This window comes from Rhipicephalus microplus, chromosome 2, assembly GCF_043290135.1.
Source record: "Rhipicephalus microplus isolate Deutch F79 chromosome 2, USDA_Rmic, whole genome shotgun sequence".
Taxonomy (NCBI): domain Eukaryota; kingdom Metazoa; phylum Arthropoda; class Arachnida; order Ixodida; family Ixodidae; genus Rhipicephalus; species Rhipicephalus microplus.
The window spans coordinates 215,736,085-215,753,005 of record NC_134701.1 but is presented as its reverse complement, the minus strand read 5'-3'; the positions used below and the strand labels follow the sequence as shown (position 1 = coordinate 215,753,005).

Here is a 16,921-nt window from a genome sequence, read left to right as displayed (position 1 = left end):
TCCCTCATTTTACTTCTAACGACATTGATTACATGACGTTGCTTTGCATGTGCACAAAACTCAAGATAAACATAACTCGTTTAGGCAGATGCAGCTGTGTTCAAAGTTTTCATCGACCATTCCGGAAGATGTGAGGGCATGATCACTGTAACAGATGCAAACAAAATGCCCTTGCGGGAGCTACGGACGAACGGATGTGCGTACGAACCATGGATGGACGGTGGACGGGTTAACAGACCATGGGCGAATGGTCGACCGGATGGACCGTGAAAGGGCGGACGAATAGATGAACCACGGATGAACGGATCGACAAACGGATGGGTAGATAGACCAGCGGACGTACGGAAGGATGAACGGGGCAGTGAGCGAGTGATCTCACGTGAGTCAAGGGCCAGCCCACTACTGACGCGTCACTCCAGGTTATTCCAGGGCTTCTTCAGGGCGCCAGCTGTACGCCGTGTGACGTCACTATTCCTCGCGCTTGCGCTGAACTGTTTACCGTAAGGTACGCAAAACTGTTCAAGCTTTCTCAGTGCAGTTGACGCGACAAAACAAAGAAAGAAAACTGAAAGATGGGGAGATGACAATTTGAGAAATTGAGTCACCCCTTTAATTAATTCCACATTTCACTACAGCACCGCAACACACGTGTGATACGATGCTATTTGCCGCGTACTCACGTTTTAAGCTCCATAAAAATGATGCCTAGACATTCATACATTGCCAGTGACTGCGTAAAAATATTCGTGGGGCAAGTTTAAGAGACATGTTGCAGTTCGCTTAGTATGCAAAAATAAATAAGTATTGCTAATAGGTGTATATATATATACCTATTAGCGATATATATGTGTTCAATATTGTTCTACGAGAACCTTTTTGATACGTCTTTGTGTGTTAACGATAAGACGTATACTATTTCTTCGTCAGATATAAAACTGGACTGTAACAACAAACCAGCAAATATGAAAAACGAACAAAAGAAAAAGACAGAATGCAAGCAAGAGAAAAGGTGTGACAAAAATGGCACCATGCCACAACTTTCCCTTTTTAGGAAAAATGCGAGGTGTAGAGACGATTGCGACCTCTACGTGAATGATTATGGTTCTATCACTAAACTACCACAGCAATTTAAAAAGGTAGCTATATTACAAGGAAGCTTACTTCGGTGGGAGTCTCTTTGTTTGACGCTTGTTTTAACCTCGACTCCTATTGTAAGTATAAAGTGGTTCAGACTGAAGCACTGTAAGCAATCAAAAACCCAAAACGAGGAGTGCCTTTCATGTAACTCATTCCACCTACCTATACCTCGAGGAGCCGTCGCTACTGATTTGGGTGGCGTTTTTAACGATCATGATGAAAAAAACGCTGACTTATCGGTTCGGTATTCATGCCAACGAGTGTATGTTTGTCCGAGGCGTTAACGAATAAACAATTATCACACAACCCCGAATCGCTTTAGGACTGTATTTCGCCTATATTCTAGTCCATAACGAAATCGCTGAGCTGGAAGCTAACGCTTTCACAGTGCTTGAGGAAAAAGAGACTGCCGTATGGCTAACGTTACAGTTTTTTTTTCGTGGCGTTATATCTTGCGTTCATGGTATAGCAATGTCCGGAAACAACTATTCCGAATGTGCACGCTCACTTATTTATTTTTTATTTTTCAATACCACTAACTCCTGATGTAGTCATTGAAGAGTGAGGTTACAATCAAGAATGACGCTTTGAACTTTTTAGTGAAACCTATAGAGCAAAATCAAGACAATATAAAACAAATATCTAAGGTAACATGTTAAGCGAAAGTGAAGCAAATGGTTTCCCGGGAAAAGATCTAGCGGAGAAAAACGAATACTGTGGAAAACGCAGAAGACTCTTCAAACAACAGCGAGAATTCGAAAGAGAAATGTTTGAAATAGAAATCAAAGGCTTCAAAAAAGAGTGCGAATTGAGGCAGCGACACCGGGTCAAGGCGGTTTGAACCGCTTGTGCAAGCCGAAAACCGACAGCGCGTCTACGTAAAGAAAGCTGAAGGAGGCGCGAACAGTTGCGTAGCTGTCGGCGGCACAACACACCCCAGAGGTCGATTCCACTGATCGACCCTAGTACAAACGTAAAGGATGCACGGGGGCGAAAAGGAATAACCAGAAAAATAAGGCGCTAATCAGAGGCGCCAAATGCACGTGGGGTTGGATCAATATATCGGAAAAAGGGAACAAGCAGGACAGGAGAGGGAAAAGAAGAAGAGAAAGGTGCGCTAATGCATCCGCTGCATAGTCGAGATATAAACAAGTACAGAAGGAACCAGGTAAAAAAGAATCTTTTTACCGTAATGCTATGTAGCGCACTTTACAACATGGACAACAGGGATGAGAAATGCATGACACTCGCTATACGAGCGTCATGTGATTCTTATCCCTGTAGTCGATGTTAAAAAGTGCGCTACTTGACCTTGCGGTAAAATGATCAGTCACGAACAAGCCCAGCTATCAACCTCATAGGAATGAATCTGTTCAGTCGATACACTAGACCGCTGACGTGAAAGTCACGGTATTGAATCCTGGCCGTGGCGGCTGCATATTGTTGGAGGCGAAAAATGATTGAGGCCCATGAGCTGAGATTGTAGCGCGCATTAAGAAATCTAAGGCACTTAAAATTTCTGAAGCTCTCTCTGATGGCCTTGTCATGGTTTCGATCTAGTTTTAATAGAGACCACAAAATTGAACTAATTAATTTTAGAACCATACGAGTGTGCTTTAACCCCTGTGAAAGCTTGTGTTCTATAATACAGTCATGTTTCTGAAATGGCTACATATAGAATTAAACTAGTTGCCTTCGTCTACAACATCACATCTTGTAGTGAAAACGGGCAATTTTTACGCAAATACCAGGACTACCTCAATATAATCTTTATAGTGTCACAATAATACGAGCATTTTAAAAATTATGTGGTTGGTCCCTAGGGGAAAAAAACTTAGATGGCAGTGTTTATCTATAGAATTTACACCGTTTTACAGCGAAAGCTGTTGCCCCGCTGCGGTGGTCTAGTGGCTTAGGTACTCGGCTGCTGATCCGCAGGTCGTGGGATCAAATCCCGGCTGTGGTGGCTGCATTTACCATGGAGGCGGAAATGTTGTAGGCCCGCGTGCTCAGATTTGGGTGCACGTTAAAGAACCCAGGTGGTCAAAATTGCCGGAGCCCTTCACGACGGCGTCTCTCATAATCATATGGTGGTTTGGGACGTTAAACCCCACGTATCAATCAATCAAATCAATCAATCAGCGAAAGCTGTTATGAGATCAGAGCACTGGTCACGGGCGGAGCCGTAGATGTCCACCGTGGCTGCCGCCGCCACCACCACAATGGGATTCAAATCCGGGTTCGCCTTGAGCCAGCCCAGTATTCTACCACTGAGCCGCGCCAGTGCTTTTTTTTCCTCTTACCTGGTGTTTAATACATATGTGGTTTATGTATATATACAAACAGAAGGATGCTTCGACAAATGTACAATAGACATTAAAACACAAATCCCATACAACATGCCAGTGCTTGGAAGTTGTTTCCCAACTGGCTTTAAGTAAGCTTGATGTCGGAAAAAAATCACGTTAAAATGAAATAAAAATTGAAAAATAAAGCGTTTTAGAAGATGAAAGGAACAACCAGGCGTCACACATTGCAAATTGTGTAATACGTGGGTCGTCCAATGCTCCAACCCACTACAATAGCTTGTTCTTGATCTCTTCATAACTGTGGAGCCTACGCAATTCAGGCATAATTCTTAATCCTCGTCAGTCACTGCATTTGAAAATTTGAGAAAACTCCTAGCAAGAGCGTAATACAGCGCTTCTTCAAATAATGACGATCAATAGCGTAGGTAATGCCGGCCTTCTATACAAAAATTAGGACTATTTACGGCGTAGTGGGTATCCAGCAAGTGTGCTTGTAGCAGTTACCCAAAGAGTGTTTAGAAAAGTCAAAAGGTTGATCTAGCTTTCACTGTGACTGTGCTCCGCGTTCCGTGCAGGCCTGGCGATCTTTTAGTGTTTTTAGTTCTCTTAATATCTTTCAAACGCGTTTAAATTTATATATTTACAGTAAACATTAAAAATTAAATTTCTGTTTTATTTGAAGAAAAAACAGCATGCCAAAATAAGCTGGGAAGGGGCATTCGATAACTTTTTTTATCGAAATCATGGCAAAGAATGCTTTAGTAGAGTTGTAACTTGCGTAAGGACGATGCCCTAAAAAGCAGGCATATATTCTCGATTTTGTTCACAGTGAAATACGGAATTCAAATTTTACACTGTTTTTACACGAGTAGAATCTAAAGAACATTTTAACGGGCTAGAGGAAGTTCTTTACATACATTCCTTCTTTTAAGAAGGCCCCACAACACTCCTATAGGTTAAAATCGATAGCAGTTTCACTAGTCACGCATAACGAATAAAGATCACACGGATGAACGGACAAAACTTTATTTGAAACCTCCAGATCACAGGCAGAAGAATTTTATAATTCGTCGGGTTGCTCAGATTTGAGCGCGCGGTATAAACCCAAGGTGGTCGAAATTTGAGGAGCCCTCCACTACGGCATCTCTCATAATCATATCGTGGTTTTGGGACGTTAAACTCTACACATCAATCAATCAATAATTCGTCGGGTAAGAGCCGAGTTTCAGAGATTTCTTGAATGCTTTAACCATTTTCTCGCTCGTTTTGTAGCAATGGCCACGTTGGAAGCAGTGCGAGGTGGTACATCACAACGGGGCAAGAAGGCGCGTTCCTTAATAAAAATTGGCAGATCCCACGTACAGTGGGAATTGATGATATGCGAAGCACGAATGAGAAATGCTGATATGTCACATTAAAATGAGCACAACGTCACGAGGTGGAGGTAAATGATGCTGTATATGACTACCAGGTCATGATTATTACGTTTGGATGTGCCATTTACCTTCGTCATCTATTCACGTCACGTGATATCAAATTTAGTATATGTGGAGCTAGCGAAACGGCTGCGAGCACGCTATGAGCGTGGTATGTTGTCAAGTTCTTACATGAAACGTGTTTCATGATTATCACGTTGGCACCAGCCATATATTTCATCATTCATTTATGTCACGTAACACCAACTTTGGTACGTGCGGAGCTAGCAAAACGGCTGCGAGAGCATCATGAAGGGCTTAATATACTCCAATGAAGTGTTTAAAATGTCGTACGGTTCACTGGCAAGAAGTGAGGCTTAATTATTACGAACGAAATTTAATTTCAGCTATTTTCGTCGATTCCTGGCTGGAAAAGCACGTGAGGGCGTACTTGCTCTTGGAAGGGGGCGCTTCTTCTTCCTCGGTTTACCTGACGGTGCGCTTGATTAAACATACCACCGGCCGCTAAGTCGCTAGTTCAGCTCGAGCAAACAAAGTTTTTGTATCGGCCTTGTGGTAACAACCCCTCACTGTTGTTTGATCTTGCACTAACGAACGTGGTCTTCAGCTCCTCTGTAGACCTCCAGAACCCTTGAAAGTTTCTACATTTGCCGGGGTAATTTTCTTCATGAGCTATGACGATGTCTTATGCTTTAACTTCTTTGGTGGGTCTAGAACGCGAAAAGTGTGCTGATCGAAGTTGAAGCAGATATTCTTTTGTCCACCAGTTCCAATAGTTTTCACTTAGCCGTTTTTTGTATGCATGCCGTCGTAAAGATTCTGTGCACCTTAGGTTCATTGGTGTGTCATTGCCGCCCTATGGTAGCACTGTAAGTTTGCTTCCAATAATGAGGTCTGCTGGGGTTAACGCACGAGGTTTCCCGCTGTCAGACTCGATATAGGTGAGAGGCTTCAAGTTCACAACCGCCTCCACTTCCGATAGCATAGTAGTCAGCTCCTCAAAGTTAAGTCGAGCTTTGCCGAGAATCTTTCTCAGTGGAAGCTTGATAGTCTGGACCAGAAACTCCCACGACCCACCCCACCATGGAGCGCTGAGAGAAATAAACTTCCAGATGATCCTCTTGTGACCCAAATATGCTGATATGTCCTCTTGGAAAACCATCGGACAGAGCTTCTCCAAGTCTCTTGACATCTTCTTGAACGTTCTTACATTGTCTGAATAAATTACGTGAGGGAGACCCCTTCGTGCTACAAAGCGCCGTTAATACATGAGGAAGACTTCTGAGGTCAGGCTCGAAACCAGTTCCAGGTGGACTGCTCTAGATGTAGCACATACGAAAAGTGATATGTAGCATTTGCTCTCTGCGGTCCCAGCTGTAGTCACAACAAAGAGCGGTCCTGTAAAGTATACTCCAGTGACTTCGAATGGGTTCATCGTTGTCATACAATGGCATGCTATAGGAGCTGATGGAGCGTCGCCTGGGCTTATACTGAAGCGTCTACACGTATAGCATCCGTGTATCACTTTCTTCACCAGTGTTCGTGCCCGGCCGATCCAATATCGTTCTCTTAACTGTGACAAAGTGTCTCTCATGTCTCCATGTAAATTTTGCAGTGTGCTCAATAATGTGCAAAAGCGATGGTCGTGCTTGAGGATCACTGGGTGTTTTACCTTTTCAGATGCTTCAAGGTGTAGCAAGCGCCCACCGACCCGAAGGATACTGTTGTCATCCAAGAACAGGTTGAGGTCTTTGATTATAGAGTCCTCTTATGCACTTGTGCCTTTCCAAATTGAGCTCATTTCTTCTCTGAACGATTGTTAATGCATATGCCTGATCCAATAATTTTCAGCTTAAGCAATCTCTTCGGCTACTAAAAATTCAGTGTGCGCTGCAATTTTCGTTCGGCAGCGTTCAATAAATCCGAGTGCCCAGGCCATGACCCTGAGTAGCCTTTCAATATTGGTGTAACTGTTTGTGTCCAGGACTGGTATTGACGTTGTCTTACTGGATATCGCAATGTGCGCTTCAATCATTTCAGAAGAAATCCTGTCGTCGGTGCTGATAGCTTCTGACGGTAGTTGAGGCCACCAGTCTTCTGATTCGCATAGCCATTCTGGTCCATGTCGCCACATGTTACTGGGTGATAATTTCTCTATAGAAACTCCACGTGTGAGCAGGTCGGCTGAATTCACATGACCAGGGCAATACCTCCACATATTAGGATCTGTTTTTTCTCAGATCTCTTTCACTCTATTCGACGCAAACTGCTTCCATTTCGTCATGTCACCTTTTATCCACGAAAGTGTGATTGTGGGATTCAACCACAATGTACAGGAGATCTCGAAGCCCGTGAGTGCACTTAACACACAGCAAAGTAGCCTTGGTCCAATCAAGGCTCCTAGAAGCTCTAGCCGTGGTAGTGTCGTTGTCTTCATATGTGCTACACGGGCTTTTGCGATCAGCCATTCGGGCTTCACTGAAAAGCTCGGTACGATGTAAAGCGCTGCATCGTATGCCGTTCCGGTGAATCATCTGGTCGAATTGCTCCCAAAAGTTGTTCTACTGGCACAGATCACCAGCAAATGGGGTGACGGTAAACTTGGGAATCTTGGCACCAGTGGCTACAGCGGTACCTGCTACGGACGAAGTCTAAGCTCTGGTGCTGACGACGTGGCCGCAACAACACGGTTGCGCTTGCTAAGAAGCTCACTCATGACGCTGTTAGCGTTGTCTTCGTATTCTAGGATGGTGCCGTACTCTTCCTCAAACTCTTCATCTGGTATGTGGCTCTCAAACTCCCCGTTGATTTGGTTCAGATCATCGTTGTTCGCCTTCAAACGTCCGTACATGGCGTTAAGCTGATCGATGGTGGCTGTCGCATCGCCGAGAAGAGCTCTTGCCTCGTTGATAATCCTGGTGTTGAGAGATCGTCTCGACGTCCACTTCGGGTCAAGCCTCTCCATAGCGTTCAGTTCACTCGTAACCTTCCGTAGTCTTCCGTGGTCCCTCGTGGCAGTACCCGGATTTCCGGCACCAAACTGTTTAAAATCGCATACGGTTCACTGGCAAGAAGTGAGGCTCAAACATTACGAACGACATTTATTTTCAGCTGTTTTGATTGATTCCTGGCTGCAACTGCCCGTGAGCCCGGACTTGCTCGTGCAAGGACGCGCTTCTTCTTCCTCATTTTGACCTGGCGCTGCGCTTGATTAAACAGTAGCGTTGACGCGCGCACGCTGAGCACAGCGACGATACGTTAGCAAAACGCGAACATTCTATAGTATGACGCCAGGCGCGACCAGCGTCCGTAGGGGCGGCCCGACGGCGACCGGCGCGAAGTGCGACATACTGCATTTCGCACCGATGTGTTACCAAGACAACACTGCATCTCCCTCTTTTCGTGACGTAGGGACGCTGGACGCGCTCAAACGCGCATGCGTCAAAGCAACGCAGCGCGGCGTGCGCCTGCGAGTATGGGCAGGATCGGCGCCTGGCGTGGCAACGCCAGCGTGACGCGACAAAAAGAACGCCGGCGAGCACACGCACCGTGTCACGTCGAAATGCATTGGCGCTTTGACAGTGGCATGTAGTCATGTTCTCACAAGACACGCATCTCGTGATTATCCTGTTTGCACCAGTCACATACCTTCGTCATTCATTGGTGTCTCGTTATACCAAATTTGGCATATGTGAAGCTAGCGAAACGGCCGCGAGCGCACCATCAGTGTGGCATGTAGTCATGTTGTTACATGACAAGCATGTCGTGATCATCATGTTTGGATGTGTCATTTACCTATGTCGTCCGTTCGCGTCACGTAATACCGAGTTTAGTACGTGTGAAGCTAGCGAAATGGCCACGAGCGTATCATGAGCGTAGCATGTAGTCATGTTACATGACATGCATGTCGTGCTTATCATGTTTGGACGTGGCATATCTTTGACATTCATTCACGTCCCGTAATACCAAAATTGGTATATGTGACGCTGGCGAAACGGGCGCGAGCGCATTATAAGCGTGGCATGTAGTCATTGTGTTACACGACATGCATCTCATGATTTTCATGTTAGGGTCTGTCGCTTGTGTTCGGCATGCAATACCAGTTTTGCGACATGCTCTGGGAACGTAACTACCGCAAGAGCTGCAGGATCACCAAATGTAAATCATGACATTCATGACATTCATGACATACATATCAAATCATATACATATCATGATTTTCATGTTGTGACTAGTCGAATATGTTCCTCATACAGTCATGTTATGCCAAACCAATTTTGATATGAATACCATTATCTAAACGCAAGGAGAGCTAAAAGTCACAGGACTGACCCGCAGGTCGCGGGATCAAATCCCGGCTGTGGCGGCTGCATTTCCGATGGAGGCGGAAATGGTGTAGGCCCGTGTGCTCAGATTTGGGTGCACGTTAAAGAACCCCAGGTGGTCGAAATTTCCGGAGCCCACTACGGCGTCTCTCATAATCGTATATATATAGTGGTTTTGGGACGTTAAACCCCACAAATCACCAGCTATAAGTCACAGGCGCCTAGATAGATAGATACATACGCTCAAAGTCGCCGAACTTCGCTAAGAAATTCTTCGCATTTAAAAGCGAGTCATAGCCTTGAACATTTTTTTATGCTTTGTTGTCCATTGAACACGTGGCTTACTTTCATTGGTATGGCAAGCGTTAGCGATGGCTCATGGCGGCGCCCCACGGTGACCACCGTAACTATGCAGACTGCGATGCTCAAGTCAACCAGATGCCTTGGGCATTGGTATACTGCGCAGCTGCATGGGTACACGGGTTCAATTTACAGAAAAGAGGAAGCAATTTGTTGCTGTCTTTTTGACACAATTGCGAATTCCCGGCCATGTGTGGCGCAGTAATGCTCGGCTTTACTTCTGAGGAGCTTCGAGCCCCGATGGGCCGGGTTTACTGACCATGGTTAAAAAGTGCTGCATGGCTCATTTTAGCGTGCAAATACCTTTAAATTTAAAAACACGCTGATCATCAGTGTAAGCACATGCCTGAGTGAGCACGCAAGCCTATGCTTTTCTCCATCTTTCTTTTTATCAGCTTAATGCGTCACCGAGCAGCCTATGTGTCACTTAGCGCACTTCGCTTAATCCTGAAGTTTCATCTCCTGTTCGAGAGATAAGTCAATACTGAAGCCGATCCAGTAAGAATGAAGCTACGAACAAAGTATCAATATGCTAGCTTTTGATCTTGTCAAGCGTTATAAGTACGGTGTTCAGCGAGAGCACCACAGCGTAATGAGTACGGGCAGCTCGTTGCCATTTAAAGTTAGCTCGGACAACTTTTTAGCGAACGAGGAAGCAGTCAAGGTAGCACTCTTCGCTTGGCGCGAGAAAAAAAAGGTTGCACATGAAGACAGCCTGATTGCAATTCGTGGACGACCACCGAGATAGACCAAACGTCGCGCCTCGTTCCTTTCAGGCAACGCCGGGGCCTCATCAATCAAGCATCGCCAATTACGCGTATACCCGAACGCTCTGGCATGCACGCGAGGGCTCGGCAATATACCTCGTCTATTGGGCAATTTATGTAAGGGACGGTTCATTACTCTAACGGGAACCCCGCTCGCCCTCTCCCCTTTGCGAGGGCACAACCTTTGACGTCATTTAAAACTGAACGAAAAGAAGGGACACTATATGACACTCCCCTTTCATCACTGTTCTCGACGCTGCTGTTCATTCTGGGGTAGGACGGCCGATCGACTGTCGGCGTCTGTACTGCCGAGCAAACAATGTGGGGCATAGCGATTAAGAATATAAGAAGAAAAAAGGTTGTTCTCTCGAGCGAACTATCTGAAGACTGCATATGCATGGGAGTGTCGCGACCTATTTCTTGCCTCCTTTGATGCAGTTGTTCGTTCTTTCTATTGCAGAGTGCCATGTCGGTCTCCATCGTTCGACAATGGAGGGAAGATTAGGCGAGTAAGCTGCCCGAGGAAAAATAACTTTATGTTCGCGGGCCACAGCATCTAATGGCTTGCCAGTGATGGGCATACTTATAAGTGTAGTCGGTGTGCGGAAACGCAAAGGAGAAGAAAAAAAAACGGATCATTGAAGCAACGACCTGTTAACATTTTGTTTCGACTTGTCTTTGGAATTTCTCGCATTTGTCGGTGTGTAGCGGCATTTGCGGATAGGCGCACCCAAGTTTCCACATCCCTCGAGGAGGGTACGGGCGCAAAGTCTTATAAAAATGCAGCCCCTCCCCCCATCCTCTCCCCGTTGTTTGTATCTAAAGGATGACATGCTTCCCTGTGGACGAAAAAAAAACAAAGCATGTCCGCGGAGTGCATGATAATGAGTTAAGGGAAGCATTCGTCAGTCCGTGCGCTCTGCCGTCTGTCCGTTCTTGCTTCCGTCCGTCCGTGCGTCTATCTGTGCGACCGTCCGTCCATGCGCCCTTAAGTGATTCTGTCCATCCATCTGTCCATCCGTATATGCGTTCGTCCATGCGTCCGTCCATCCACGCGTTCATCCGTCTGTCCATCTGTCCATGCGTTCTTCCGTCCGTCCGTTAGTGTGTTCGTTCATGCGTCCATCCATCCATTCATTCTTCCGTCCGCCAGCCCGTGCGTTCTTCCGTGCGTCCACCCGTGCGTCCATGCGTCCGACTGTGCGTCCGTCCATGCTTCCTTTCGTGAAACAAACCTGACAAATTTACGCCAGTGTAGCCATGGTGGACCCTTGCATAGAACACTTTCGTGTTATAAAAAAATACGAATCAAACGATGACGTGCTTTGGCGATGGCCTGCTTTTTGTCCCTGGCTTTACCAGAACGAGGGTCATGAATTTGAGAACATTTATGATATATACAAATGAGGCTGTGCATCGGGACACGGACTGGCCGATCATTTGTTGTGAAAGAGAATCATAGGCCTGCGCAGCGTTTGCGATTACAAAAAGTGACTTTCGCCCCGCCCCCTTCCCAATCCTGTAGGCTGACTCCAAAAAAACGTGCTTTACAAAGGTGAAAAATAGTAAATAAACGAGTTAGTGCTTCTTTCTCACAATGACCAACCTTTGGTTTTGGGCTTATTTATAGTGAAATTGGAAGTAAATAGTTCCTGGAATGTGACATCAACAGCTTTAGGCCACAATCATTATGAAGGACCTGCACAGCCATAAGAGAGTTAGCCAATGACACAGCCCTTGCACCCCCGCCTAAATGGTTAAGGGGGGCGCCCCCTCCCCTCTGCTTGTTCCCCTCATATTGACGCCATCATCTCTGCGGTTCCTCATCATGCCATGTTTATGCTAGTGCGTGCGTACACACGTACGTATGCACGTACACTTTTGTGACGCCCTATCAATTTGTAATGCTTCTCGCATAGACAAAATGTGCTTTGTCAATGCCTTCACATGGTGCTTTCCTCTAGCGTCTGTGGAACATGCGGTGTGCAAGAAACAATTTATTGCAGGAGTTTCTCATCGCACGCACGCTATTTAGCGTCTTTAAAACCTGAATTTATAGCTCTAATTTGCATCTTAGAAGTAGGAGCGGGAAGTAACAGATGAAGAAACGTTTTTGGCAAAAAATATTGCAAAGAATGCATAGTCAAGAAGAACATCGCAATAAAAATGCTAGCCTCAGAAATATCTTACCTAATACATATATTGAAAATTATAATGTGTCATCACAATATAATTTCATTCATACTGTATTGATACCACAGTATGGCTCAGTGCTGGTGAAGCGCACTGACCCCGGTGTGCATTAGTAAAAACTATGAAGGCAACAACGTTTTAACAAAAAAGTTAGGCTAAAGCATCAGTCACAACTAAAACGTATCTACTATAAAAGTTGTATTTTTCCATACAGAGCAATGACTATGTATTTATTGTGCATTTTTTATCAATATTACTACTTTTTTGTGTGATTGAAGTGAATATTTTATCCGCAGAAAGTAGGTCCCCACTGAACACATCAAGGATTTTTTTTTCAAATCAGGGCTTTTGGAACTTTACAAAAAAAAAAACAGACTTTATGCGAATTTTCTTTGAGGTTTGACTGAGTTTTGGACTCGCTCACTTTACTTGAATATATTTCTCATCTAATTCTCAGCTTGACACAAAATGGGCTATGTAAAGAAAAGAATTTTGCTTTCCAAGACACGAGCTCATCGTGATAGAGAAGGAGCAGAATTACAATCATCACTATTACGTTCCCGTAACGAACCGTCATGAACTCGTTCGTGTAATTTTGAAATAATCCTGTTTATGGGCTCTCACTGTTGGCTAAATAGATTATTTTTCACGAATGTCACTCGTGCAATATTACTCCATATGGGTAACATCTCATGATAATATATAGTACGCACATGCAAAGGCACTAATTAGTCTGAAGCTGCCAGAGAGCTATAGAGAATTTCGCTGTTTTTGAAAAGGTTCGTATTTGCGCGTCTTGATCCACCTCATTCGTAAATTGGAGCAGCGGCAACCTACGTCGCGGAATGCACTTCGTGTTTGCCACATATTTAGGCAAACCTTTAAAATGGGGATAGAAACGAACCATATGGAATCGGTAATAAAAAACGTTATATTGGTACTTACTCATCAGTCGAATATAGCTGCAGAAGCGTTGATTTATAAGCTGCCTGACTTTCGGCCCGTGTGCTTAGATTAAAGTGCACGTTAAAAAACATCAGGTGGTCGATCTCCACTGCGGCGTCTCTCATGTTCAAAAGGTGGTTTGGGACATTAAACCCCATCAACTATTCACTACGGTGTCAAGCAATGATAAATGCGTACGTTTGCGTATTTTTCTTAGCTCATAACTTGGGGCAGCATCCTAATGTTTACAAAACTTTGCAGAGGGTATAATATTTGTACATGGTGCTTAACTTAAAGGAGTAATATCAGAACTCCAGGTGGTAAACGTTTCTGGAAAACCCGACCACAACGTCTATCATAACTATATGGTGGTTTTGGAACGCTAAACCACACATATCAATCAATCAATTATTCAATCAATCAATCGATCATTTGAAGGAGTAATAATTTGGCCGTTTGTGTTCTGGTTAGCTCCGGTGCTTTGTGTAAACAAAACAAACCAAACCAAACAAACGAACAAACAAACAACAACATGAGAAAAATGACCAGGCATTTGTGGTCTCTTAGGCTTTGTGGTGTGAAGCCAGCCTTATCTTAATACAGATAGTTTCCTAACCCTTTCTTGACATCTCAGATCTTAGAATATTTTTTCGTAATGAATACTGTGAATTTTTTGGTCACACTTGACTGATGACGCTATATTTAGTGAGAAATCTAACATGACCAGAAAAAATAATGAATGGTTCAGCATTGCGCATGTTCCATGTTTTTGAAATTGCACGCCTTAATTGTGAGTATCGCAGAGCATGCAAACTTTCACTGCCAGAGCAACATCGAATGTCAAGTTTGGTGCAACTTCTAGCTTCTTAGCTGAAAAACCTAAGCATGTCAAATATACGCCCCTCCGTAATACGCCTCGCTTCGTAATTAAAAAATAGCCCCTGATTTGGCATACCAATATGTTACCTCCATTTTATAATACCACTTTGCTGTATGTATTAACAAACAACACAGCCAAACCTCTCTACAAGTGTACTATCTGCATCGGGCTGTTCGTTATAGCTACGTTGAGTACTGAGGCAATTCTGCCATGCCGTGTATATATATATCTTTGTGTCAGCACTTAGTGAGAAAGTGGCTGGGTGCTGCGAGAAGTCATTTTTTTATTAGAAATACCAGATAAAAATGAAAGAACGAAGCGTAATTTTAGATCGCCACCTAACAAAAACGCAAAAAAAGAAACACTATTTGCCAATAAAGAGAGAGCATGACGAACCAAGAAGACTGAGGGTGGAGGCGTTCTCTATGTCAATAGTTGGGTATTTACCAAGATGGCGGGCATTGAGTATGCACCAGACGCTCTCCTGAACACTTGTGGTTATGAGCACAGCACACACACACACACAAAGAGAAAATACTGGCAAGAAAGCCAAGAAAGCTTCCAGTGGTAAAATATTCTGTTGGCGGGTTGAAAAAAAACTGCATTTTATTCAAGCGAAACAAGGTAGATAAGCTTCAATAGTTAAGAAAGTGCGGCAGGTTTTTTGCACTGTAGTTGCGCTGAACGAAATGCGCGGTTAACGCAAGAGTGCCATGCCGATTGGCTCATGTTCAAGCTTTGCACTTTATATATGTTCTTGATATACGGTGTTCACTTTCTTGAGCTTCACGTATTCAATGTAGCTGAAAAAGAAACGTCTAGGCTTGGACTAGTGTAATATTAATCTGGAATCAATAGTATCAACCCACTGAGATAATATTGACATCGTAACTATAACTGTGATAGAGTTACCACCTTACCTTGACCACAGAAGAGGCAGATGCAAACTTGAGCCAAGAAAAACTCCGCCCACGACGGCATCCGGTCCCGCATTCTGCAACTGTTTGGCGCTAGTGCGGGGACTTGTAATCCTGTTGTTCGTAACGGCGAACACTCACACACACAGCCCCAAAAATGCGAACGTTTACGTCGTTAGAAGTGTCTCCGTGATGCCAAAAGACCACAAAACAACGTAGATACGACCCCGTCGATTGACCACCCGCACTATGGTAGTTTCAAACAATTGTTCACGGACGTAGGCCTTTTTCCCGTTGAACGATGTAACACTGTCCACAAGATTGTAACCAATGTGAAACGCAATGCCTTGATGCCGCTGGTGCTAAACCTCGAGCGAAGGACCCGCATTTAAAATTGAACCAGCTTTAGCATGAAAATGCCTATCAAGGGTGCCTGCTGAAATTTTTAAACTTCGAACCATAGCTACAGGTACTCACCCTGAGCCAACGTGAAGGCCAACTTTTTTGCGCTAAAATTCATAAGGCTCTGCTTTGATGGTCAAAGCCATACACCACACCTAATGAATCACCGGAATCTAAGAACAAATCAATAAATATTATTGGACATTGGCTTAATGGCCGTTTACTACATACGGATTAATAACCAGATACTTGCACATCAAGTTCTCCTACGCTAAATATTAACAACTAAAGTAGGGTCGTAGTGTACAATGCGAAGTCCCTGACGTTATTCTTCCTGCAAGGTCCTCTTGACACAACTGCAATCGGAGCGGCGTGCATAAATCATGATGTAATGAAGCACAGTGCTAAAATTCAAGCCTGTATCCCTTCAAAAGAGTGACAGCTTAGCTGGCGGTCACCATCGCCTATTTCCGAAGACTCGCAGAATCTGGACAATAACTGGCCCCTTCAAGGCCTCGGATGTACTAGCGAACACAGCACGTCCGGCGCTCCTTCGTACGTGGGACGAGTGCGGTGTGGGGCAGCGTCACTGACAGAGATAGCGCGGCGCATGGCTGCAGCGGCGGCATCGGTGAGCCGACTCCCGAGTAGGGAGCTGCCGCGAGTGCATCGGGCCATCGCCACGAGCGCCCTCGCGGCGCAAACCACGTGCGCCGCCGACGCTTTGCTCGTCAGCGCTCCTTTCCCTCACTCTCTCCTTGCAGCTCCCAGTGGCCTTGCCGAAGGCCACCTCTCCCATGAGTCAACCTCTCCCGTTATCTCTCAAAATTGTGATGAAAGAGCGAGCGAAAAATAATAATAAAGGCAGCATCACACTTGCGGTGCCAAGCCTTCAAATCGGGCATATTAAAACTGGGTGGTCCGCCATGTTTGTCTTTATTTTCCCCTTCCTTTCTTTCTCGGTTTTGTTCTGTTTTCCCTTTTCTGCCTGTCTCTCTCTCTTTTTTCGTCTAATTCTTTATTTTCTTTTCTCACTCGTTCTGTCTTTCCTTCTCTTTCTTGCCTTACCTCTGTTTCGTTTTTATTTGCGTACTTCTATTTTTATTTCTTTTGTGCTCTGACATTTGGCTTTAATTTTTATATTTGTCTTTTTCATTATCTTTCTCATTTGCTCTCTTTATTTTTATTTTTTTAGTGTGTCTGTTCCTATTTATTTCTGCAGCAAGGTAATTCTCTCTGTCTGTGTATTT

At 44.6% G+C, this 16,921-nt stretch overlaps 1 protein-coding gene across 2 annotated transcripts in view; it reads right to left on the bottom strand.

Moving 5' to 3' along the window:
- Positions 1-16,285, bottom strand: part of LOC119169567 (cell adhesion molecule Dscam1-like) — a 219,747-nt gene extending 203,462 nt beyond the window's left edge. For both annotated transcript variants that reach the window (XM_075875971.1, XM_075875973.1), the window contains exon 1: positions 15,273-16,285. In XM_075875971.1, coding sequence (XP_075732086.1) covers positions 15,273-15,345 — 73 coding nt within the window. In that variant the 5' untranslated portion in view covers positions 15,346-16,285. The remainder of the gene's footprint in view (positions 1-15,272) is intronic.
- Between the last annotated feature and the right edge of the window lie 636 nt (positions 16,286-16,921).